Raw genomic sequence first — 27,228 nt, 5'->3', positions numbered from 1 at the left:
AAGTTGTTGTAGAATTGTACAAGATAGGTAGGGGATTGGACCTGCAGTTAGGCTGGCTGTATGGGAAATTTTCTTCAGACGTGCCAAAAAAATTTTAGGTTATTCTTTTTTAGTTACTGTACATAGTGGAAGTAATTAATATAAAACATCTTAATTTTTCATGTTTATCTCATTTTATACAAGTATACAAATGAACATATAATACACAGCCATTATAAACATAAGCATTTTTATATAGTACATCAATGGTGGGGGTGTTTTAGTGGATGTCTTCTCTTGTTGGGATGTTTCTTCCTAGGTGGAGCATAATGCAAAAGTTGCTCGGGTGCATTACAGCCTGTCTGTAGCATAGGGAACATGTACTCCATGTCAATATCATAGCGTGGCAGCTTGTCACGTAGGAATGAGATCACGTTGGGTGGAAGCTTGGAGGTGCGAGACATGATGAAACTGAAACAAGAAATCCTTTCATTAGTGTAAACATGATAATATTAAAAGTTTTTATTATAAATCAATCAGTACATACGGAGGAATAATTGGAACAACTAAGGAGTTTGTTTACTTGACTCTACACTCTTAGGATATTTTTAAATGTCAAATTGTTCAAATTGAGACATCATAACTTGACGCAAGTTTTTCGATTCCAGCTTTGTAGAAATCTATCACCTGAGATCTTAACCACTAATTAACGCCAGCGTGAAGTTCAGCGTCACTATTGAAGCGTTGCGTTGTGAGCCAGGTCTTCATCACTGGAAAGAGGTTGTAGTCGCTTGGTGCCAGATCTGGGCTATAAGGTGGATGATCAAACACTTCATCAATCAATCAAGACTTGACCTGTACGATTGGCTGTTTGCATGTGCATTGTCACGGAAAATAATTTTTTAGGTCAATTTTCCCCTACGCCTGTTTTGTATCACTCGCCATAGCTTCTGGAATGTTTCACAGTACCTTTCTGCGTAGACTGTTAATTCTCGTTCAAGTAAATTAATTAGAATCGCACACTAAGCATAAAAAAAAAAAAAAAAAAAAAAAACAGTTGCCATAATCTTTTTCACTTAGTTTGGAGACATTTTCTTGATTTTTTTGAAGAATGTGTGTGCCCCCATTCCATAGACTGCATGTTAGTTTCACAATTGACATGCCTCACCCATGTTCCTTCACCAGTAACGATACGATCTAGAAGTTCGTTAACGTGTGTGTCGTATTCATAAAAAAAGTTAACAATGCAGTATCTTTGATTGTTGTAATCTTCCGTAAGGATTTTTGAACCCACCTGGCTCAAAACTTGTGGTATCCAAGCTTCCCTACAACAATGTTATGAAGTAAACTTTGTAAAATTGGTTGGGAATGTTCTAAGAGTTAAGTCATTGTGAAACAGCGATTTTCACAAATTTTGGCATTGATTTTCAACAACAAATCTCCAGTCATTAGGCAAGTTTAATAATATAATAAGCGACTATTGTCATGAACATTGATGCAGCCATTTTAAAAGTCAATACACCACTGCCTTACACTACTTTTACTCATTATTCCATTTCCATAAACTTACAACAGTTGGCGACAGAATCCAATTGGTTCATGGTTTTTTGCCAACAAAAACCGTATCACGGAACGCACTTCACAAGTGGCGGGATTTTCAATTGCAGCACACTCACAGTGAGTAAAGTAAAAGAGACTGCGCACAACTACAGCTCGATGCGTATTGAACGCTACAGTGTTTTGATATCAAGATATGGCAGCTGTAGTTCTGAACACTGCCGCACCATTCATAAACGTTTTTTTACTTTCTGGATAGCCCTTGTACTGGCTGCAAATAGACGTACATAAACAAATTTATGTATAATGTAGGACTGCTAGTATTAATCTACGCTCTTATAAAGAAATGTGAACAGGATATCTTCTGTTGGTAAATACTTTAAATAAGTACCTGGATAAGTATCGTGGTGACTTAGACTTCTCGGCACAATGCAGCAGTAGAGACCAGCTTGAGTAGTTGGAGTCCAGTACGTACGTGTTGTAGATTCCTTCATCTGAACAAGAAAGAAGTGTTTCATAAAACTTTAAAATGTTAATCGGCTAAATCCTTAAAAATGGATGTTTATCATTATTTGAAAGCATCATTCCTTGTGTCTAAAATGACACAAGATACATTAAAAACACATCTGAATGTCATTAATTGTTTATTTAATTAAAGTAATTGCAGAAACGTAAATGTAATTTGTCATAATTACTAAACTTATCATATTCAGATCTTATTACATATTATGTTAACAGATAAGTAGTTGTCGTTAAAAATGTTCTACAGAAGTTAGTAACAAGTTAAGGGAAAATGTAATTTTGGTTTTGTTGATTTGTAATGTATGAATGAGATAACAGTAGTCAACAGAAAGTAAATAACCAGGTGAATTATATGGCGTGACATGAGAGCAAGCAAATTTAACACTAAATAAAAACAGAGTATCATAGGATCCAACAGAACGTTTTAGAAGGTATTTCACCAGAGAAACGGGTTACCCCGATTTCTTACTTATGCTATGTTTTTAAAGAAAGTAGTGGTGAACAAAAGACAAGCAGGCGGACAGACTGCCCTTCAACCTTTTAATCCCAAAATTAATACAGTTATTCCTTGGACCACGAGATACTTATACACTATGTTGAAGTCTCTAGGATGTTTCTTTCAAGAGTATTGTATTGATGGACAGACAAACGGACAGATTGACATTTGGAAATTTTGACTCCAAGATCTATAAGGTTTTTCCTTGGAGCAAGAGAAATCTATGTACCAAGTTTCCAGTCTCTATGACCTTAAGAGTTATCACTGGCAGGCAGATAAATGGACTGCTCTTTCATCTTATGACCCCAAAATCAATAGGCTTCTTCCTTTGAACAGGAGGAATTTATATACGAAGATTAAAGTCTCTAGGACCCTTATGCCAAAGGTTTTTGCACAGATAGACATACAGACAGACAACAACAATATCTGAAGAAGGTCTTGTAAGGTCCCTAATAATGATGGATTTCTGTGTAAAAGAAACAACAATATACTCAATTTCAATACGATTTTGAAACATCCTTTTTATTACTGACAATATTATGACTTCAAATCTATGCTTATTAAAAGCATTTCTATCATATTCGAATGGCAACGAGAACTGCTTTAGTTTCATAGTTTACTCTAACATCCATCAAGTTTAAAGTTAAAACTTGTGTTTTAAAATACTCTAATTTCCTGAAACACATCATACATTTTTTGCTTTAAGAATATTGAATGTTGGCTTTTCGAAAAAGTTTGATGAATTTGGTATACTTAAGACATTACTAACTCAACACCTCACTTAGGCATGATTTAAATTATTCAAGGCTGTATTTAGGCATGTGGTATCTGTGCTCATACCCTGGGCAACAAGATTTGGGGACAAAATTTTAAATTTTATTTTTCATATTCATATCAAAATCTTTGCAAAGAATTAAAATGATTGTAATATGTTATGTATTACTCACGAATCATACCATTACAAGGTTACTGAGGGCGGCGCACTGTAGTGTGCATAGATTTGTGTATATCAATAGATATTGTTCTAGAAGGAATATGCCGCTGCCGATTGCTCTTCTAGTCTTGAATAAAACAGTATAAAAAACCGAGTTTTAACCACAAACTACCTAGTAAAGCTACAGTTAAACCATTCAAATTTTGCTTTTTTATTTTGGCTTGGACATAAATATAAAGCAAATAATATAAAAATCATAATTTCTACTTTTATTTCGATAACAAAAAGACAGGTTTTTAGCACTTTTCAACCAAATTGAACTACAAAAATTCGTATATAGGAAATTTAAATCTGATTGTTATAAAATATAGAAGTGTAATATTTTTGAGTATGCCACTACAAAAATTTTGAATTACACAATTAAAAGTTATAAAATACCACATAAAGTTTTATTCGTGATTGGGCGGATACAAAAATTCGGTATTGATCACGTTATGGAGTTCTTAAAATCGTCATGAGCAGTAACTTTACAAACCTCTACCCAAAATTCTAACTTTTAAAAAAACCTGTTTCATTGAACACATTTTGTTGAAAAGGGTTAATCACCAAATGATTGTGTCCAACACCCAGAATTGCTAAGAAGCCATAATAAATGTTGTTTTAATATTTTTTTAAATTTAGTCATAAGGGCTTTGGACCAGCAGGTTTAAAACTTAATTGCTTGCTAAGAAGCCGTTCAAATATTTACACTAATTAAAATATTTACATTTGATCTGTTTGTGTGGTTGTGTGTTGCATTGAATCAGACCTAACAGAAAGTCTGAGTATTGATAAAGTAATTGCCAACTTGGGCGATGAAGATTAAAATCAGTGTTCATAATTATTGTTATTGCTGTCTATAATAAAAAAATAAATAGGCCTAAGTTTACCCTGATTTTCATTTCCATGTTTAATTATGAAAAGTTTAGAACTATCAGTGGATTATTTAAGGAATGTAATTATAATTTATAGAAAAACATAAATAAAAATATATACAATTTATGTTGAATCCATTATGTGTAAGGTGTAAATTAAAGTATGTGTTCGACTGGTGGATTATGGAAAAGGGCGGGTATGAATGGGGGAGGGGGTTGTGAACTACTGATGTCACAGGTGCGCACAATTACTAAATACGGGCATGTATGTAATTGTTTGAAAGATATGAGACTTTCCCTTGTTTATTATATTTTGGCTGCCATGACTTCTTACAGCGGAGAAAGTATTCAATAAGTGGAGAGACACTCCTAGTCGGTATAACTTCTGTCGAATTTCTGGGATCATTCATTTAAAAAACCGTAACCAATTAAATTAGAGTTTTGTATTTTTTTCAATTTTATTAACTATTGAAATCTATTTTCACCTAAAATATTTGTTTTGTAGATTTAACAATTCAAAATGAGGTCATCAAGAACACTTCCTGTTAAATAAAATTTAACAAATTCTCCCAAGGAGGAACTGTGTAATATACTTACAACTCTCCTCTGCGTGAACCCAGTGTGCTGGGTGAGCAGGATCCGGTATGACCCAGGTGATATTTCCCACCAATAGTTCACGGTCAGGATCATCTGTGTAGCTGTATGTGAAGTTGAGTGAGACTTCGTTGGTCTGGTGGTTCAATGAAAACACTGCTCTCATACACTTGTAGGCCAGATCCTCCTCAGAGCTTGCGTAATACTGAACTACATACCAGTGGCCCATCATCTGTATAACATGACATTGTTAGCTGTAGGTAAAATTGAGCGATACATTGGTGGTCTGGTGGTTCAGTAAAAATACTACTCTCATACACTTGTAGGCCAGATCCTCCTCAGAGCTTGCGTAGTACTGAACTACATACCAGTGGCCCATCATCTGTATGACATGACACTGTTAGCTGTAGGAGAAGTTGAGCGTGGCTAGATCATCATTAGATTATTGTTGTGGGTGTGTGAGTACTACTTGGTAGATGTGTTAAGAATTATAAATAATAGGTATATATATATATATATATATATATATATATATATATATTATATATATATATAGTAGTATATAATATATATATATATATATATATAGTATATATATAGTAGTATATATATATATATATATAGTATATATATATATATATACTATTTCACTTATTTAAATGAAAAAACAAAGATTATAAGGCTTCTATATATATCGTGGGATTTGATACCCACATCTTCAGGAAGCATAATATAAATATGAAAAATATGAAGAAAACAAGAAACACAACAAATAAAAAGAAAATAACCAAAAATGTAAATATGCAATTAAAACATTCAAAAACTCAGCTGTTATATCATTAATGGCACATATGGAAATTTGGAAAAGTTAAATTTATCTTAAATTTAAACCATTCGGGTATTTTGATTTTAAAAGTAATTGATGTGCTTATTCCAGATTTTTTAAAATCTATTTAAATTTTCTTTAGGACAAGGGAAGACCTTATTAATTCCTTTAAGGTTATAACATTCTTCAATTTTGTCTTTTTTGTGCTCAGCAGCATGTTTGGCCAATGGCTTCTCCTTGTCTTTATGGAAAATATCAAATCTGTGCCCTGTTATTCTGACTCTAAGGTGGTTAGATGTTTGTCCAATGTACTGTTTGTTACAACATTTACAATTAATTTGGTAAATTACATTCTTAGAGTCACAGTTTACTTTGCCAATGATGGGATAAGTTAAACCTATCACGTTACTTTTGAATTCCCTAGAGTTTTTCATAATTTTGCAAGAACCGCAACGTGGTTTGTTGCACGGTTCACATCCATTAGTAACGGGTTGGTGTAATTTAGGTAGTTTAGGTTGGACAAGTTTGTTTTTCAAATTTGGAGATTTTTGAAATATTGCTCTAGGTGCTTTAGCCATAAAAGTTTGGGTATCTGGAGAGTATACACATACTTGAACTGGTATATTAGTGATTTTAATTTCAATTTGTTGAACAAAAGAATTCCATACATAGTTAAACATGTTTTCTTGTCTCACATGCATCTCCAGAAGTTGCTAGTAAATAAATTGTTATCAAATTTACAAGTGATCATTATCATATAAGAGCCCATCACTGTTGTGTGTATAAAGCATGTGTTAATGAAAATGTTTTTGGAGTGATGTGAGACGATGTGTTGAAGTCTTGTTTGATGTATATACAATAAGCAGAATAAACCGAAGCGGGAGATTTACTAACAACGGCCATCAATATTTTAATATGTATCAAACCAAGAGATAGGCCTACATTTTTTCTTAAAACTAACATCAAAGAAAATTAGAAAATAACACTTTCATTACAAGAAAACATGAAGCATTCACTCTATGACGATCTTTTGTTTTAAACACGATTTCGTCACGCATCCTCAAGTTATTAATGGCGCTGAAATATCACAACAGAATGATTAGTTGTAACTTTTTAGCATCCTGACAGCAAGGAACTGGATATCTCGACGGCTTCCCGCGCGATAAGATCTGTCTGTCCGTCTTGGCTCGTGGTTTTGAATTGTGAATCATTTAAAATCTATATATTGTGTTGAATCGTCATTGTTGTACTGTCTAACAATGAGTGATAAATATGACGTAACGAATCCCCTAACCCTTCTAAGCTACATCTCGTCATACCCATTTATGTAAGTGAATCATGCAATCTGTACCATGTGTCGAGTCGTCATAAGTGATAAATCTGACATAAATCACTCCCTAATAATTATAGGTACTTATGTTTTAGTTTCGTATATTGGATTTTGGCCTATATCATATTTTGAGTCGAGAATTTCCAATACTTAAAAAATGCAATACTTGTAATTCAAGTAAAATGTGTTTTAGTTTAATTGTTTTGTACCGGTACCACAGAGAAACAATCCTACGTAGTCTTTTGTGCTGCTACGAAATCAGCCAGGAAATAATTACTGTAAGCAAAAGCTGTCGGGACGAAAAGCCCGGAACTGTTCCGAGCCCGGCTATTATATAATAATAATATTATTATTATATAATATAAAAAAAATAGTAGTAGCACATAAAGGTATTCATTACTTATATTTTCTAATAATTTCGGCTAAATTTTGAACAGTATTGCTTATTTTTTAAATTACGTGAATTCTAATATTGTGGGTGCCTCGATTCAAAAACAAGGAGTTGCGCCAGCAATATATTGTACGACATCCGTATGAGCTACGTCTATATTGTTGAGATACAACAAACACAGAACAGGTCCGAGGATCGATTTTTGAGGGACTATATCGTAACGTACTATATCAATGCAATACAGTATATGTATAACAATATAATACGTTACTTTACGGTACGACTGTTCGGATTGTAACAGTTGACCAGATATCGGCATTTATTGAGAGTGATTTATAAGCTATGATCGTAACCATTTACGTGGAACTCTCCAAATGCCGTAGCGGTACATTATATTGCATAAAATATTGTGTTCAACTCGGTCAGAGGCTGTACATAAGTTAAGGAAGATGCTGAGCGTTCAATTAAGATTTTGATAGAGTTCTACCTCTACATTTGTTAACTAACAACTACATGTATTGTAGCTAACCAATTATTGTACAGTAGTGCTCCTTCATGTATTATAACCACTGTAGACAGTTATTGTCCAGTAGTTTCACATCACTGTTGAAGTGCCCTCTATAAATCTAAATAGATCTTTTTATTGAGAGTTTTACAAATCTTTAATAACTTATTTCAGAATAAATTTTCGAGTTTAGTTTTTAATATTACTCATGATTGGAAGAACGGATAATGACTTATAATTGGCTGGGTGTATTGGATCTCCTCTCTACCTGAGGGAGCGAACCACAGTAACTATTGCAAGAGTAGCTGAAAATAGCTCTTAACGAGATTTATCAATAATGAATGTAAAAGGCTTCGATAAAAAAGAACTGCAACATTTTGGCAAACACATCACGATACCATTCACATCAGCTGATCTGCTTGATGTGAAAGATTTGACTGGATCAATTTTGTCAACTAACTGAAAAAACCCCATTTATGAAGAGGGGCTCATGTGTAATTGGCCCAAGAGCTGAGAGCCAATCAGAATCGTATAGCCAGGTATGCACACAACCTGGGTTTTCTTGAAATCGATATAGACATTTCACCTAAGAGAGAATCCAATCATCAGCCGCGCTTGTTTGGCGAAGATCGACATGGGAGAGTATCACAAGGGTAAAGATTGACGCACTTAACCAACCATATAAATAAATGTCGAATCAGCGTCAGTTAACTATGTACATGTCTTATGGTGATATAATTATTAGTTACGTGTCTAAAGGTGGATTTTAATTTTATAAAGTCTTAAAATATAATCTAAGAACAATTTATCCTTTCATATTCTTTACCCTTTCGATCCTCCCATTTCGACCTCCACAAACTTAGCGTAGCTGAGGATCGAGTTCTTTCTTAGAGAAAATCTTCTGCCGATTTCAAGATAAACCAGGTTGTGTGGTTGTGGTGCAAATTGAGTTCCAGTCCTTAGGCTATAAATGATGAGGTAGGTGCAAATCTAACTGGAGTTATATCGACTGAAGCAACAAGAAGTTAATAAGAGAATACTAGTTACTGACATCATCAGCCGTGATGTCCTCCAGCATTTTTTCCAATCTGCTATAATTTCAATAGATTTTAATTATTTTAACTGTTTTCGTTTATGAGTGAAATCCCAAATTAACTGTATTAATTAATATTTTTGAGTTTGGTAAATGTGTCTCAATGTCGTAAGCTTTCCAAAGGGACGACGTGACCCTCAGTGACGCAGAAATACTGTAATACTATTAATGAAGTTGGACCTTCAAGCAACTGGATTACAAAAGCATGTTATTATGTCTCAGTTATAATCTGTTACTACTAATAAGCTTTTAACATAACGCAATCATCATTTGTCTTTTCTGTTCCATGAAAACGTATCCTAAGTTTTATATTGCGTTATATTTATATAAAAAACACAACATTTTAAAATACAGTTATATAATGATTACGAGCTTTAATGATAGTAGATACCTTTTTAACTAACAACATTTTTTGATTTTAGTAAATAAAACCAAAGCAACGTTTACTGTAATAAAAGTTTTTTGTAAACGTTTATTACAATATAAAATATCAAACAGCCCCTATACAAAGGGAAGAACGTTGTTTTGTAGCAGTTTTTACGCAAAAAAGAGGAGGCAAAAGAAATATAGCGTCGTTACCGGCCATATGTGTCCAATCTCTATCACCAAAACATTGAGACAAGTCGAGACAACCCTACTCCGGCAGATGGTTTGTTATAAACAAACTTGTCGTCGGACGGCAGTCAGATTTTACAGCCAGCTCGCGTGGGAAACTGGGTATAAATGTTATTAATATAACCGTCTGGTCATAAATACGTGTATTGGTTAAACATAGTGACATCTGCGGTTACGTACTGCAATTTTTGTATCTTTGTAAAAACTATAGTGTCCGTTTTCTATTAGAGTTTTGCAAAATTTGGCACAAACTTGTCTCTTGTAGGTGAATACAAAAATTCTTATTCAGCCCAATCGGATCAAAAGAGGCAGAGTACCATAACAAATACCATTTTCAGCAATTGTATACATGACGTTAACGAACCTTACATAGAGATCATAGGTTAATCTGAAGACCAAGAGTAAATTTTAATAAATTAACACCAAAGGGGACAAAGGCATAGGCTGAAAGAGTTGGCCATGTCTTTTTATTGGATGTATTTTATCCAAATTTAGCGTTGATATTATATGGCTTATATTTTAATATAATATACTTTGGTAATACCAAAGAAACAACCATTTGCTTCGATGTTCTTCTTCTACGAACAACTTTTGTTGGATTTGGCTCGTCTTAAAGGATCCACACAGTTGATTGAAGTTTGGTTTTGGGGTAATATGCTTAGAGCCATGAACCATCTACTGTACAGATGCAATGGACGGCCTTTGATACTATTTTAGCAATTTTTCAACATTTCAATGCATCAGTCAACTCGAGCCTCCTTTTGAGCATTGGTCAGGTTATGCGGGATCGAACGGCCAAATAATGTAGTATCTTATTGGTGCTATAAATACTAATGCCCAAAGATGCCTCAATCTCATGGTATGACGATCTTATTTAATCAGTTCAAGCACAGCGTCGATGTTTTACGGAACAACGACAGATTTTGGACGTCTTTCAAGAATTTAGTTCTGGAGTGAACATTGGACACGTTTGAACTCATTATCCCAGAGTATATTTATCTACAGTGCTGTAGGATGGACTTCACCACTATATAAGTTCATTGATAATCCACGTTCTGAGGTATTAAAAATATTTGCACAAAAGTGTTCGGAGTTCAATTCCATTTTTACTTGGGACTGCACTTTTCAATTAGCTACAAACAACACTAATGTGCTGTTGAGGTTATGTCAAGTTTTCACAGGATGTGTCAGCTGAAGCCCGGAAAAAGGTCGGTGTTGCAAGGACCAAACATTTAAATAGTAAACTCTGTATTCTCGGAATTGTGGGCAAAGTAAAGCATTGTAATATTGTTTTGTATTTATAACCAAACAGCTACAAAACGAACCTGTATTTTACTATTGCGTATCTTACGGTTAACTATTAATTAACATGAAAGATTTTCCTGTTCTTACCAAGTACAGAGGCAATGCGTTCTGTCTGAATTATGCAAAATTTGGTACAAATTCTTCTATTGTAAATAAAATAACTTTTTAATCATTCAATCGGACTTATGGCGGCAGATCACCACGACAAAAACCATCTTCAGTAACCATAACGAGTCTTAACATTGAGGTGGAGTGGACATTAACGAACATAGGACATCAGATTTTATAGGACCGGTACACGTTAGGAGTCCCAGGGTGAAAATACATCACCCTGCCAAAAAAACACCCTACCTGTTTATGGTTTGACAGGGGTCGAAGCATAAACACGTATAAGACTAGAGACAGAGATAATTACCAAAGTAGGAAACACAGTGATAGTTTATGGACACTTGTCATCCCAAGAAGGTGTTCATTACGTCATAACATTGTCAACTTCAATGTCAGTAGCCAATGGCTTAGAAGTTGAGAAGTGAGTTGCGGTAGGATCCAAAAAATGCAAAACACAGCCATTAGGTTTGTGTTTTGTTTGAAAAAATATGACCATGTGACAGCTTACCGCGAGGTTGCCAAACTTATCCCAATGGCGACCGTATGCAGGATAATGACGTGCTGTATGGTGCACAAAGCCCTTACACTTGGAGTGCCTGGGTACCTTACTGACCGGCTCCAGTGTCGAGACGAGGTTTCCCTGCGCAGCACTCGCCATGGTGGAGTGCTTCACTTTCCCAAAATTAAGTTAGAATTGGGAAGAACAAGTTTTTCTTATTTTGGGCCAAAGATGTACAATGACCTCCCCGAACCCATTAAAAAGTTATCATGCCCTAGTTTCAAGAAAAATTTAAAAACATCTTTGGTATAGTCATTGATGTTGTATATTTATTTGTTATCTTACTTCTTGTATTTACTCTTAGGCCTAGATAAGTTTGTGTCATTTTTGTATTTATTTTAGTTTTTAGACGACAGTAATTCTGAAAAGCAGTATTGTACTGAGAAGCGCTGGATTAATAAAGGCATTTAAGTAAGTAAGTAAGTAAGTTAAAACCTTTTTATTACGATATGTTATGCGATTTTTGGCATATGACGGGGATGTCACTCATTTGGACAGACTCAGTCACTGGTAGTGAAAACACTGGCAAAATGAATGGATGAAGAAATTGTATGTTTGAATGAGATTTTCCATGAGATATAAACGTATGTCAGTAGTGTTTCAGAAGTGTGTAGAGTTTGATATGCATTATAAGGTGTTTTGTAAGTAAAAAGCTGATTTGAATAAAGCTAATTAGTTTTCTATATTCAAAACGTTATATAAATATTGTAATGTAGTTGATTAATTTAATTTATGTTATTAATTGTGTTTAGTTTTGTCTCGAATACCTAATAATTATTTTATAGCCTTGCCTATACGCTGTGAACAACAATTAGTAAAAATCTCTCAATAAATTTGCAATGCTATTGCCTGAGGATGTCTTGTTGAGTGCTAACGCTTCACGTATCTCACGTAACTAATTCCACCAAGACACCCTGTGTCAAGCCTTTAATAGAAAAGCTATAGTATTAGTATTCATTCCTTGTGCCCATTCAACCTTTAAAACATTAAAGCTATTTCATAAATATTCAAAATAAAGAAATCATGATAGTAAAACAAATTGTTTATAGCTCATAACCGTTAAATGCGTCAGGTATATACGTAGAAGACAAAATCATATAAATTGTATTTAAAATTGGTAACCATCAATCCGAAAATTAAATTGATTTATAAAAAAGAGGTCCGTTAATGTTTATTAAATTTTGTTTCTTGACAACATAGATCACCCGAGTCCTGTAGTTCTTCCTCTATCGCTCAGGAATCCAGGACCTCACCAGTTCCCGTCACAAATACGTCTGCAATCTCGAGTGTTCCTGCTACTCAAGATCTGCTGTTTATGTCTACAAATGCCGACAGACATTCCGTAGACGACGTGGGAGGCGACAGGGACAGGGCGCCGGGTGACAAATTGGAAACACCCCCATCTAGCTCCCACGCTTGGCGGGAAGAGAAGGTGGTGCGGGGACTGGCGAAAGGGGCTGGTTTGAGTTATCAGCTCTTTCTCGCCTTTTATGGGTAGTGGAGTGATTCCAACATAAGAAAGAAGGATATTTTACTTTAAAGAAGTATTTTGAACACTTAATTGTACTCTAGTGTCCTGCGAAAGTATTTACATGTTTGAAAAGCCATTAGGTAAGTAGTCTATACGGCAGCCAGTTTTTATGAATGTTTTCATAAACTTTAAAAACATATTTTAAAACGTACCTAAAAACTTGAACGTTTATATCTGCAAAAGAACAAAATGGAAGCTTAGTTTAAACGGCAGCAATAAACGCCCCTTATTTAAACGCAACTAAGAATTAAAAAATACTGTTGGTTTTCATATACTACTGCACTATAATAGTAATGGATTATAAAACTTGTTTTAAGTAGGAAAATTCTAGAATAGAAGCAATAGTTGTTTAAATCTCTAAGAGAATAATATGTAATTACATTGCTGCCGTTAAAACCAATGCACTGATGTTGGCAGATGCCATTTTGCTTCTATTGTAGATATAACAGCTCAAGATTTAATGTACATTTTAAAATATATTTTCAAAACCCACGCAGCATTTCATAAAAATTGGCTGACGTGTACTCATTTTGGAGGATGTTCAAAGATACAGAGTGAGCTTTATGTCCTGGCACACCGGGATATAATTTAAACGGCCCGAGATATCTATGTGAAACCTTGACCCTACCTATTATAACATATTTTTTTAATTTTTCAAGTTGTTGAAAATTTTGCCCCCCTTTTCTAAAGGGGGGTAAAGGGGGGCAACTAAAAATTTTTAAATACAAACCCCTATCATGTGATCCCTCATTTAAAGGGAATAAAAAAAGAAATCCAATAATGCAAACTAGAGGTCTCTACGTTTATTTTAACAGATTTTATGACAAATTTACAATTGAGTAAAGGGGGGCAACTAAACATTTTCAAATACAAACCCCTATCATGTCTCAAGTTTTTACACACGTCTAGCACACTGTCAAACAGCCGAAGGTGAACAGTTTGAACACCTGCTACATTAAAACAGGTAACTGTTTTTAGAATTTGCGTTAGTGTTGACTCATGTTACGATCAACAAAACAAGATAGTTACTGATTTTATTATTGTAAATTTGTCATGAAATCTGTTCAAATTAACATAGAGACCTCTAGTTTGGATTATTGGATTTATTGTTTTATTCCCTTTAAAATGAGGGGTCACATGATAGGGGTTTGTGTTTGAAAATTTTTAGTTGCCCCCCTTTACCTCCCTTTTCAACAAAAAATTTGTTGGGAGGCAAAATTTTCAACATCTTGAAAAATTAAAAAAAAAATGTTATAATAGGTAGGGTCAAGGTTTCACATAGATATCTCGGGCCGTTTAAATTATATCCAGGTGTGCCAGGACATAAAACTCACTCTGTATAAACACTTGGTGGGCCTCAGACTATACTTTTAAAGTACGTAAATGTAATACAGTTAATTACGGAATTAAAACTAGTACAGAAAAATAAAAAGACGTAAATTTCAAGAACGGTTTCTATTTTAGTTCTGAGAAAATTTAAGTTATGTGTTATACTTTTCAATAGTAAAGTTTTGAAGAGTATTTTTTGTAAGTTTCATAGTCTTTATACGTTTGAAGTTGTTTACATACAACTATATTAAAAACTATTTAACATGTTTAGAGTTACGAACATTTTCCATTGACGTAGTGACATTTCAAAGATTGATATTTGCCTACTTCAGGTTTAAAAATATTATACTTATACCTTGCAGAATCACTCGAAGAAAAGAGCATAAACAATTCTTGAAAAGTCTTGTTTATAAACCATATACTATAATTTTCGTAATTTAGATATATTTTATTAGTATTTAAAGCAGCCAAATACGTGAAGCGGGTCATGTTTTTGAAACTTATAGACCATAGCGAAGATTTATTGATTTTAGATTGTTGTTTTCCGGTTTTGGGATTGTTCCTTTAATAAATAACAGTCACATAACATTTATTAATACCTAAATCCTCACACTTCAACCAAAACTTACTGAAAGTTGTAAAAACAATTAGCATACCGTGGTTTATAGGCACATAACACTCGTGATAGTTGCTCCGATTGTTCAAGAATTTTAGTCCAATAGAATTTTTAAGGTATTAAGTGGCCGGCTCTATTTTTTTATTATTTAACCATCAGTATTTATCTTAGAGGAGCTCATGGAAAAAGACGTTTATAGATATTCTAAAAGACAAATTCATTGTAATTATTCATAATTAAACAGAAATAATGACTTCGAAAGAACATTGTGTGTTATCATCGGTTTCTGTTTTCTATGGCATGTCTGAGAATCTCGTGTAGTTCAAAGATAATGAAAAGCATCTGAAGGCTATCCATCAATTTGATCAACACATTTTCCCCGTCTACGCAGGGACGTAGCCAGACCTTGGCGAGGGTCCCATCAGGACTTTTGGGAGATTTTGTATTTCTTCTGTAAGCAGGTAGTGTGGAACTTTTTCAACACAATCGTACATAGTAGCTTTTACATGACAGAAGTATAAACATCCAAACTATCACATCTATAATATTTACGTTAAATCCCTAAAAGAGACATGAGTGGTCGCGGGTACATCGGCTTGCTGTTCTCATATGTACATCCGTCTTTCATTCTTGGATAAATCTGATCGCACTATTATCTTACTTCCTTGATTCAGCTCAGAAAGTTTTATTTATTGTTATATATCTAATCAGTATTTCATCCCTCATCAGTGCCGGATTTAGGATACTTGCGGCCCAAGGCCAAATTAACCCGAACGGTTCCCGCTCCCTAGGTGGAACATCCTAGGAGTGATCATCGGAGCTAAGCATTGTGAGCAAGCCAACTTTTTAAAATATTACTTGTGGTTTAACCTCTTAATGAGCGGCTGGTGACCGAGAACCACTGTTCACGCTGCTGGACAAATATGCTACATTTACACCGCAGAGCAACCTCAGATATTTGTTTCTTTGCCACCAACCTAATAATTCGGGGTGTGTGACCAATATTTTTAAAATACAGGCAGCTGGTAGTATTTTAATACATAAGCCACTCTCTTTTCTTTATCTCGTCATTCAATGAACAGGTAACAAATATATGTCCTTTTACTATTCTTACTTTATCGTAAGTGACGTTTGGATTTGAAAAATCACAATCTTTAATGGCTGGCAAGTGTTCGGGAATATTTATTGGAAAATATCCGTTGAATCAACGGTTAATTGCCCCATGAACTTGGATCTAGAACATTTAAGTTGGATCAACTTCGAAATCGTTCAAATCGTCTTCTACAGCAGCAGCAGTACTGGGAACTTGCCTGACGTATCTTCAAAAAGCTTTAAATTTTAGAATTACTTTTTATGAATTTTAAAATTAGTTTTCTTTAAGTATGTTAATTGGCGTTTATGCCCTCCACAAGCCATTAGAATATGTTTCTTGTTTTCGTTAATTGTAAAAACAAAAAGTGTTACCTGCCAAATATGAGTCGACAACTAATCACACAATTAACTGTAAACGAAACTGTCATCATTCAGAAATCAAATTATAAATCACGAGAACAAATTACTATTAAGAAGTAGTGCACTTGCAACACTGTACCGACACTGAATCTCAAAATGATGTGAACAAAATATTATTTTACCCCTGGCTTCTTTTCATACTTCAAAATAAATTATTGACCAAATACCTGTTGAAGATCAGAGTTCCGAATGATCTTGACTTTAGGGCATTTAGTTTTGTCTTCAGGGCGTTTATAGGGCGACACATGCAGCACACACAAGCACAAGAACACATAGAAGACGACGAGATGCAGCATCCAGCCCACCAGAATAGACAGTGCCAGCAGAACATGACTGACACAGAACGTTCGTTGCCACTGGTCAGTCAGTACCCCTACCCCTCTATCAGACACCCCGCCCACAGGGAGATTGTACATCAGTCTACCATTTATAATCGATATTTCGAGAATATTATTCGATACATTGGTCATCCTAAAAACGGGATGTTTTTAATAAGTATTTAAAAGTAGCAATGTATTATTAAAATTTTCTAAACTGCATTTTGACTAAAACAACTGTTAGGCCAATTTGGTTTGAACAATAAATCGTTATTTTAAATAAAAGTAAAAATATTATAAATAAATTATTATTTTCTCATTTATACAAAAAAATAAATGAATCGATTGTTTAGAGAAATGTAGCAACGAACGATACTGTTAGAATGTTGTGTTATTCAAGGGTTCACAATACTTTAAACAATTAGCATTACTTAAGATTCTAGCAGTCTTCTTTTGCAACAATAGTATCTTATGTACCGGTACATGGGAAGAATTACCCCAGATTACAATACCATATGGTACATGCGATTGGAAGAACGATTGGAAAGTTTTACGGAATCGCTTACAAATACGTTCTTATGGTTTGCAGCTGTTACAGGCTCTAAAACACTGCAGAGTACAGTTTATGTGCCAAATTTGCAAACGAAGTGTTCTTGCACAACAGTGAAGATTTTCTGGATCATGTCGTTTTCAGTGATGATCAACATTTCACCTTAGTGGTCGTGTGAATAGTCAAAATGTGCGTATCTATTCCATTACTTTCAATATTGGCTTTCAAGGAATCATCGTATTCTACGACTCTAATGCCACCCTAGAACTAATGTATTAAAAGAATCGAATATTTCCTTGATCCCTCGAAAAACCATTCCAAGGGCGCAGAACAATTTGACACCTAATACATGTTTTAGCACTCGATGCCAATTATATTAAACTTCCTTAAGGTAGTTTTCGTGAAATGCAGAATCATGTTTTCTTAATACATTGCCTCGTAAGACGAAGGTATTTTATTTAACCTATGTTCTGTACTCTGTTCGTGTTCCTTAAGTTGGTTAGGATTCTTCCAGTCATTAATTCTCTTTCGTACAGAACTATCGGAATAATTTACGTGGAACACAATACAGGAAGCCGAAAGTATTTAAATACATAAGCCACTCACTCTCCTTTCACCATCTCACCGTTTTGTAAACGAGTAAATTTTCTTTTACTATTCTTACTTTATCAGGATATTTTCACATTTGGATTTTGAAAAATCAACATTTTAATCGCAATTAATTGTTTGGGAAGATTTCTTACTAGAAAATACGTTGAATCAACGTTTAATTGCTCCATGAACTTGGATCTAGAACATTAAGGGTGGATTGAGGCATGGCCGATTGAGGACGGGAAACATTTTTAGAGGTAGTTAGATCTTTCGAATCGTCTGTGGTTTCTTCTACAGCAGCAGAAGTACTGGGAACTTGAACATCGGTATCAAAATAAGTTTAATTTTGTCTATTCTGACTGCCTTTTCCTGACGTATTTTCAAAAAAAGTTTTTCGTTCAATATCAAAACAAACAGTGTTACCTGTCAATTATGAGTCCACTGAGTTCACTGGGTCCACCATCAATCACATAATTAACTATAAATTAAACTGTCATCATTCAGAAATTGTATATATTATTGGTTTTTCTAGGTCCTAAAACACTGTACCTTGTGTCTGATGCCATTGCTTTGATTTAATTTGCTAAGCTCAAATTGTAATCATGTAAGGATAGACTCGTTGAGTCATATGTATGCCTTGTCCTCTGTATTGTTTCCTTTAGCCACAGTAAATGTCCGTGCAAGGAGCCCAACATCGGGTACCCTAAGTGCATATATTCACAATTTTGTTCATTAAATAGAGATTTATAGTAATTTTCAAATAATATCCAGATTACATATGATATGAATTCATCACAACAACTTTTCTTCCAAACAACTGCTACAAGACAGTTGGCTTGTGTACATGGTTTTCTGAACGCACCCGAAAGTTACACAACTACATAAAAGTTACAATAAGCTACATTAAATGCGTTAAATTTGAATACATTCTGAACTATAATTTTTCTAAATACTAAAGTTCTCTATTTATCTCGAAAAATCAATAACAACCAGTAATACTTATCATCAACATCAAACTTTCTAAAAAAAGGTCATGAAGGCTCTTCTCTAATTATTAGGAATGAACCAACCATTTCCGAAATTTATTATTGAAGATTGATAAGTAAATATATCAGTGGTTAGACAAGCAATATTGATAGAACACAAGACAAACACAACGGCCAGAGACACACAAGTCTGTATTTGAGTTGGGAATGTTGCTAACAGATAATTGGCCCGGTCCGGCGCTCAGTGTACAAACTATAGTGCAATTTGCTGTAGTACTGATATTCAGTCTTTGTAGCTGAAACTAACTACCAAGCATTTGAGTTGGGAATATTACTAATAGATAATTGGCCAGGTCCGGCGCTCAGTGTGCAAACCATGGTGCAATTTTCTGTAGTCCTGATATTCAGTATTTGTAGCTGAAACTAACTACTAAGCATTTGAGTTGGGAATATTACTAATAGATAATTGGCCAGGTGCGGCGCTCAGTATGCAAACCATGGTGCAATTTGCTGGAGTCCTGATATTCAGTGTTTGTAGCTGAAACTAACTAACTGAGCATTTGAGTTGGGAATATTACTAATAGATAATTGCCAGGTGCGGCGCTCAGTATGCAAACCATGGTGTAATTTGCTGGAGTCCTGATATTCATTCAGTGTTTGTAGCTGAAACTAACTACTAAGCATTTGAGTTGGGAATATTACTAATAGATAATTGGCCAGGTGCGGCGCTCAGTATGCAAACCATGGTGCAATTTGCTGGAGTCCTGATATTCAGTGTTTGTAGCTGAAAACTAACTACTAAGCATTTGAGTTGGGAATATTACTAATAGATAATTGCCCCGGTGCGGCGCTCAGTATGCAAACCATGGTGCAATTTGCTGGAGTCCTGATATTCAGTGTTTGTAGCTGAAACTAACTACTAAGCATTTGAGTTGGGAATATTACTAATAGATAATTGGCCAGGTGCGGCGCTCAGTATGCAAACCATGGTGCAATTTGCTGGAGTCCTGATATTCAGTGTTTGTAGCTGAAACTAACTACTAAGCATTTGAGTTGGGAATATTACTAATAGATAATTGCCAGGTGCGGCGCTCAGTATGCAAACCATGGTGCAATTTGCTGGAGTCCTGATATTCAGTGTTTGTAGCTGAAACTAACTACTAAGCATTTGAGTTGGGAATATTACTAACAGATAATTGCCCCGGTCTTGCGCTCAGTGTACAAACCATGGTGTAATTTTCTGTAGTCATGATATTCAGTATTTGTAGCTGAAACTAACTACTAAGCATTTGAGTTGGGAATATTACTAACAGATAATTGCCCCGGTCTTGCGCTCAGTGTACAAACCATGGTGTAATTTTCTGTAGTCATGATATTCAGTATTTGTAGCTGAAACTAACTACTAAGCATTTGAGTTGGGAATATTACTAACAGATAATTGCCCCGGTCTTGCGCTCAGTGTACAAACCATGGTGTAATTTGCTATAGTTCTGATATTCAATATTTGTAACTGAAGCTAAGCATTAGACTAGCTAGCTAGTTGTCATTGCTAGAGTTTAAACCCAGATGTTCGTAAGTGTTTATGGAACATCGTAAACTACACTAAATAGCCTAAGTAGTACACTGTAATGTGCACACAGGACACTCGTTGTAAATATTATTTTTTATAAATGTTGAATGAAGGTTCTTACTTCTTTAGGCCTTTAATTAAGTACTGCTGTTCGGCATAATGTTTTTGCGTGACCGTATAAAAACTCGCAATTTTCCTTTAAATTTTTTGGTAAACGTTGTGTACGCAAGAAAGAAAACGTTTTCCATTCTTAATGTTTTAAATTATTGAATGTTTTATATGTAATGTTATGTACAAGTTTTAAAGTAATGTATGCTTCATAAAATGTTGTAAATTTGTTAAATTTTAGGGTGTAAAAATATTGAAAAATGTTTTTTTGTATTATTTAAGTAATCCAGGATATGTTTAATATAACGGAATAAAACGATACTTCTAAAACAATTTAGTTCCAATATTATGGTATTGATTCGAAATTTAATTTTAACTAAAAATTTAATCTAAACCTAACCAACGCACAATTTTGACCTATCATTTACAATTTACACCACTCTACATCGATAACAAATGTGCATATTACTCCTTCATAACAAAGCAGTTTTGTGTTGCAATTATTTTGTCTCACGTCGTAATGTAGAATAGTAGATTAGAGTTAGTTCACAACATGTATAAAATAAAACTAAGATGACATTCCTCTGTGATATCTCGTGTGGAATAGAAAAGTTAATTTAAACAATAACAAGGGAAGGTACTTAAACTTGTATCTCTTAATTATTAAATAATATATAAATTAATATTTCACATAAAAATTTATTTTATTTAAAATTTTGAAAATGTAATTAGTTTATTTTAAAAATTAATACGTAACAACTTTTATGATTTAACAATTTGCCCCAGCCTTCTTTTTACACTTCAAAATAAATTATCGATTAAATACCTCTTGAAGATCGAAGTTCCGAATAACCTTGACTTTAGGGCACTTAGTTTTGTCTTCAGGGCGTTTATAGGGCGACACATGCAGCGCGCACAAGGACACGAACACACAGAAGACGGTGAGACGCAGCATCTCGCCCACCAGAACATACACCGCCAGCAGACCATCACTGACTGAGTGACACACAGACGGTGGCCAGTGCCCCTACCCTTCTACTAGACAGCCCGCCCACAGGGAGATTGGACATCAGTTCTACCACTGATCATCGATATTTAGAGATGTTTATTCGATACTTTGGTCATCATAAAAACGGAATATTTTAAATAAGTATTAAAAAGTAGTAATTTAATACTATAATTTTCTAAAGTGCATTTTGAATGAAACAAATGTTAGGCCTATTTGTTTTGAACGTTGAACCGTCATTTTAAATAAAATATACTATTTTGTAAATAAATTAAAATTCTTACAATAATAATGTGAAAAATAAAATTATACATTGTTTAGAAAAATGTAATAGCGAATTATATATTTATAGATGCCGGAGGAAGTTTATTATGCTATGATTTATAAGTTGAAAGTTGTGTATTAAATTTATAAAGGAAATTATAATACAGTTAAATTTAAATACTTATTCTATTTTAAACTAATATTAGAAAATTTTGATTTTATTTGGAAACATCGATATTTTATACGATATTATTAGTTAAATACAATTATATATAATATATCGATACGATAGAAGATGAAAAATCGATATCTGATTAACGAAGTCATATTAGTTTAGATACTTTAACCGTGTGGTACTATCGGTGTTATCTAGAATTTACAGTAGTATGAGTTTGAGGAGATTAGCGCTATCTACCATCTTCTAAGGGACCTTTAACACATGTTGGATTAACTTCCCTTCAAGTACTTTAACTAACAATGCGATGTTTTATGCGATAGTATCAATTAATATCGATAATTAACATCGTTACTATAGAAGATGAAACATTGAAGTCGAATTGCCTGGATATTATGGGCAATCACAGTATTGGTTACTTTCAGTGTATGACAGTATAAGTGAGAAGGTTACCCTTATCTACCATCTACTGGGGGAGTTTGTAGCACACGTAGCAATAACTCCCCTTCATGTCCTTTGGCTAACAATGCATTGTAAAGACTCGTTCACGCATTGATTTAGAACCTACTTGAATTAAGGATGCTGCATCCAAAGCTCGACAGAGAAGGAATTGCAATTTGGATTTGGACACGTTTCTGAGACATTCTATCGAAAGTCGATTAAATGGATGTCGAGGGAACTGCTTATTAGTCATAAGGTTACACATGGGGAACAATGAGTAGCAGCAGCTTATAATATGATTGAGTTAAGCACTTCAATATTAAATTTATAATTATATTGTATAAATCAATATAAACACGTTTTACAAGCATATAGAAAACGAAGTCCTAAAAAATTGAACTTGCCTTTCAAGATCTAAAATTGAAATTTAATGACCAATTGTTGAAGATTAAAGTATAATCAATAATCACAATTGGAGTTACTTTCTGTATAATATTATTTACCATTCGAAACCACCAACAGAGGTCTAATACAAATTATATGTATTTATATTATGTTATAATATTTCTACACAGACTTACTAATAATATTTACTAAAACCTGATTTTCGTACTCATTTTCTTATTCTTACACCAACGTAATGACTTGTTAAATTTTTTAGAGTGTAGGTTGCACTTTACATCTTTAATATTGAATTTGTATGTCTATGAACATTTTTGTACATCAGTGAGTTAACTCATACGTTGTGGTGGGCCATGGTTCATGTCTTCTTCTTCGGCTATGGAGTAAGGGCGCTAGTGGATACTATTCATAAAAGAGAACTCAAGAGTATTTAATTTTTGATCCGCAGGAGGAATTTCACCCCTAAAGTGAAGTCTTAGCTAATAAATAAGGTAATACAATTATTTAACAGTTATTATCATTTCCATGATTAAACTCCTATTAATATGATTTATTCACGTTAAATTAATTCAAGTTTTAATTTAACTTATTATACGCCACGTGTTTATTTCACATAAATGTTAGTTATGGTCATTTTATATTACTGAGACTTTATTATATGGCTATCAATAAAAGTGCAATCGTAAAGAATAATTTACTATTTGTAGCGAGATCTCTATACACCAAATTCAGCAGTATTTACATGCTTTTGTATAACTAATATAATATTGATAAATTTGAAATTGGCGCTATGTGGTGGATGACGGAAACTAGGATCTCGCGTTTCCGGTGAACTAGGATGGATATCACATAGCAATAAGCGGTATAATGAAATTGTAAGTCAAAGTTGTAAAATCGACTTTCCACTCTATTTTTATGTTTTACTCTATTTGTACTTGTACTAAAGATAATTTGATTTGTAAGAAATAATAAAATGTTTACATTTCTATTAGAAACATAATTAAAACTTGAAATGAATAAATACCGTAGCCATAAAATGCTAAAAAAATATCTTTGTAAAACACTTTGAGTTCCTTGTGTTCGTGGTATGCACTTTGTGAATGTGTGTAATAATGGCACAATCTCGAAATGTATACCATTCATGTTATTAACTCTGGAACGCACAATGTGTCACGTAGGCCCTATATCGTGTTCCTTTCACTTTCCGTGTTCAAAAAGAACAATTTTCTGATAAGCCGCGCTACTATGTGTCCACATACTGAGCACGAAGGGGGAGAGAAGGCTTTGATCATTTATTAATATTGTCATTAGCTCCAGGCTTTACTTCATAGAGATTAGGAGTTTTACCTCAAACACAGTCAGTTTGTATTTGTTTTTTTTTCAAATCCAAAATAAAAACTAATCCAATTAATTTGAATTAGAGTTTAGTTATATTGAAAGTTTATGCATAATCTTACGGATTTTATCATTAAATTTAGCAATACAAAAGAAAAAAATGAATATAAGGGGAGCTACCAACAACATGTTATTGACATAATGTTGGTTTGAGTTGCCTTTGATTTGAACAATAGGCTTTCTAATTATGATTGGTTTTATGTTATTACACTTTATGGATAAATTAAATAATAAAATAAATATAAAGTCCTATTTTTAAATCTGAATTAGAAATATGATGAAAAACATATTGAATTAATGAGTCCTTTGTAGACCAGACTCTCTCCAAGCCAGGGTCTCTAGGCACGCTTTGTTAGTTAATGATGAGGCTTCTCTCAACTCTTTGTTTATCTCAATGACTCAATTTGACCTTTCCTCTACCCCTCCTCTCTCCTCCTCTTACACACAATACGCAATGTTGGTGGATTGTTGTACTTTTGTTAAGTTGGTCTGGTTCTTGTACTATGTGTGATTCAAAGGAACAAGATATATCCATTTCTTTGATCTTTAGTTTTCATAAATTACTGTACACAGTTCCTTCTTTTGAAACAGTTTTAGCTCGATCAGCGAAATAGGGGTAGCTACACGTATACCATGAACTGAAGTAATAAAAAGGTAGGAGTAAAATTGACATACAATGGTAATTAATAGCAAATTAATTAAGTTTTCTCATAAACTAAATTGTTTATTAACTGTATCCTAAAAAAATCCCATGAAATGGAAACAATTAGTATTAGACACCATACCCTCGTGTTAATTTATTTAAAAAGCGTGGCTTGGTTTTGTGGAAAGTTTTATAGTTTTTTCTTTTTTAATCTGTAGAATAAGGGTTTGGAATAAATTATATTTAGAAAGGTGTTTTATTTTCTTGCTTAAGAATATATTCTGAAATGTTCCTGCTTCTTATCAATTAAATAAATAAGTATGATATAGCAATCCCCTTAAATCTCAAAAGTGAACTATGCAGTATAACATATATGAATGATCAAGATCTTTTGATTTCAGATATTAAAAGTTCCATAGCTGATAAGAATCACACTACTACAGATTCAGAAGAGGAATTACCGTGTTCAGGAGATCATGACGCGTCTGTGGTTTTGAATATGAGTCATTAAACAAGGAATATATGGGCCATCAGTTAATAGTAAAATAGGAAGTTAGTACTGAAGGTGCGTCCACACTAGGAAAACGTTCGAGACGAACATGTTCGTCGAACGTTCGCCGAACAAATATTATTCAGCGAACTAGAAAGATTTGTCCGCCGAACATTTATTGTAGTAGTCTGTCGAACAAAATTGATGTTCGCTCTGAATTCATTCAGTGAAGATGGATGCGTGTACCCGTCGGCATTTACTTGCATGTTCTGTTATACCTGCTGCATATTATATTATCAGCTATCAACGTCGGCGTCGATGGTGGCAGAGACAGTTATTGAGAAGACGATACGAATATAGCGGTCAAGACTTGAGAGCGGACTTGACAGATGGCTGCTCTTCAACTTTACTCGGATGTCGAACTTTGATTTTGAAAATGCTAGTAACGTTAATAGGCCCAGAAATTTCAAAACAGAATACGAATTTCCGTTGAACCAATAAGTGTGAAAGATCGGTTAGCAGTTACATTGAGGTTTTTGGCTCGCGGGGACTCTTATCATTCCCTAATGTATTTGTTTAAAATATCCAAACAAAGTATATAAAATATTGTTCCAGAAGTATGTACAGCATTAGTGAGAGCATTATCTTCTTTATGTTAAGACGCCAACTTGTGCTGAAGAATGGGTTGCGGTTGCCGATGAATACCGAAGTAAGTGGCAATTTGACCATTTTCTAGGTGCTCTTGACGGCAAAACACGTCGTGTTGCAGTCACCAGCGTATATAGTGGAACAGAGTTTTACAACTACAAAGGACAATTTAGTAGAGTGCCAATGGCACTTGTGGATGCTAATTACTTGTTTTTGTACGTGGACGTGGGATGTCGGTGCCAGGTCTTTTACACTACTAATCGTTGACTCAACGACCCTTTCTGAGAAAATAGCAAATAAGACAGGGTCATTTAGTCTACAGGTCGTTGAGACAACGACCCCATTTTGATATTAAGATTTTCTACATAGGTTCGTTGTGTACAACGACCCAGTAAAATAAATGAAAAGGGTCAATTACTCAACTGGGTTCGTAGCAACAACGCCACTTTTTTGGCTGTTTAGTTGAATATTTCAAAAGACGGGTCGTTGTCTCAAAGACCCTAAATTATATTAAATGTTTATATTGAGAGAACCAGGTTTTTTACTCAACCCATTCTTTGTGTCAACGGACCAAAATGGAGAAATGTATAAGCAATGTGAAGAAGGGTCGTAGCGACAACAACCCATTTTTCAACTAAATGGATAAAATATAGTAAGAGGTTTCGTTGAGACAACGACCTACTTTTAAACTGTTCAGAGGTTCTTTTAGTCTACTAGGGTCAATGTGTCAAATGCGTACAGCCGGACAATGTGGCGAGATGTTTGCCGCGCAACAGTCGTACGGCGCTGAATGTTGCGCTCGTATTGATGTAGCGTACATTATTCTCTTGCCACTAATGTGTAATAATTTGTTTTGTATTAATTTAAAACTATATTAATATAAACCCCTTTCATTACAGATATACTTTATAAGCAGTAATGATAAC

At 34.1% G+C, this 27,228-nt stretch overlaps 1 protein-coding gene across 3 annotated transcripts; it reads right to left on the bottom strand.

The window, feature by feature from the left end:
* Nucleotides 1-150: 150 nt before the first annotated feature.
* Nucleotides 151-21,845, bottom strand: LOC124362515 (apolipoprotein D). Of its 3 annotated transcripts, none has more exons than XM_046817089.1 (4): nucleotides 21,665-21,845; nucleotides 5,000-5,228; nucleotides 1,928-2,030; nucleotides 151-450 (listed from the first exon to the last, which is right to left on the bottom strand). In XM_046817089.1, exons 1-4 carry the CDS (start codon nucleotides 21,791-21,793, stop codon nucleotides 243-245), a joined length of 669 nt encoding a protein of 222 aa, XP_046673045.1. In that variant the 5' UTR covers nucleotides 21,794-21,845; the 3' UTR covers nucleotides 151-242. The 3 variants fall into 3 exon arrangements, with proteins under 3 accessions (XP_046673045.1, XP_046673044.1, XP_046673046.1); XM_046817088.1 differs by lacking the exon at nucleotides 21,665-21,845 and adding an exon at nucleotides 16,884-17,166; XM_046817090.1 differs by lacking the exon at nucleotides 21,665-21,845 and adding an exon at nucleotides 5,711-5,764.
* Nucleotides 21,846-27,228: the final 5,383 nt, after the last annotated feature.

The sequence above is a fragment of the Homalodisca vitripennis genome, chromosome 5 (genome assembly GCF_021130785.1).
Source record: "Homalodisca vitripennis isolate AUS2020 chromosome 5, UT_GWSS_2.1, whole genome shotgun sequence".
In the NCBI taxonomy this organism is placed as follows: domain Eukaryota; kingdom Metazoa; phylum Arthropoda; class Insecta; order Hemiptera; family Cicadellidae; genus Homalodisca; species Homalodisca vitripennis.
This window is presented reverse-complemented; position numbering and strand designations above follow the sequence as displayed.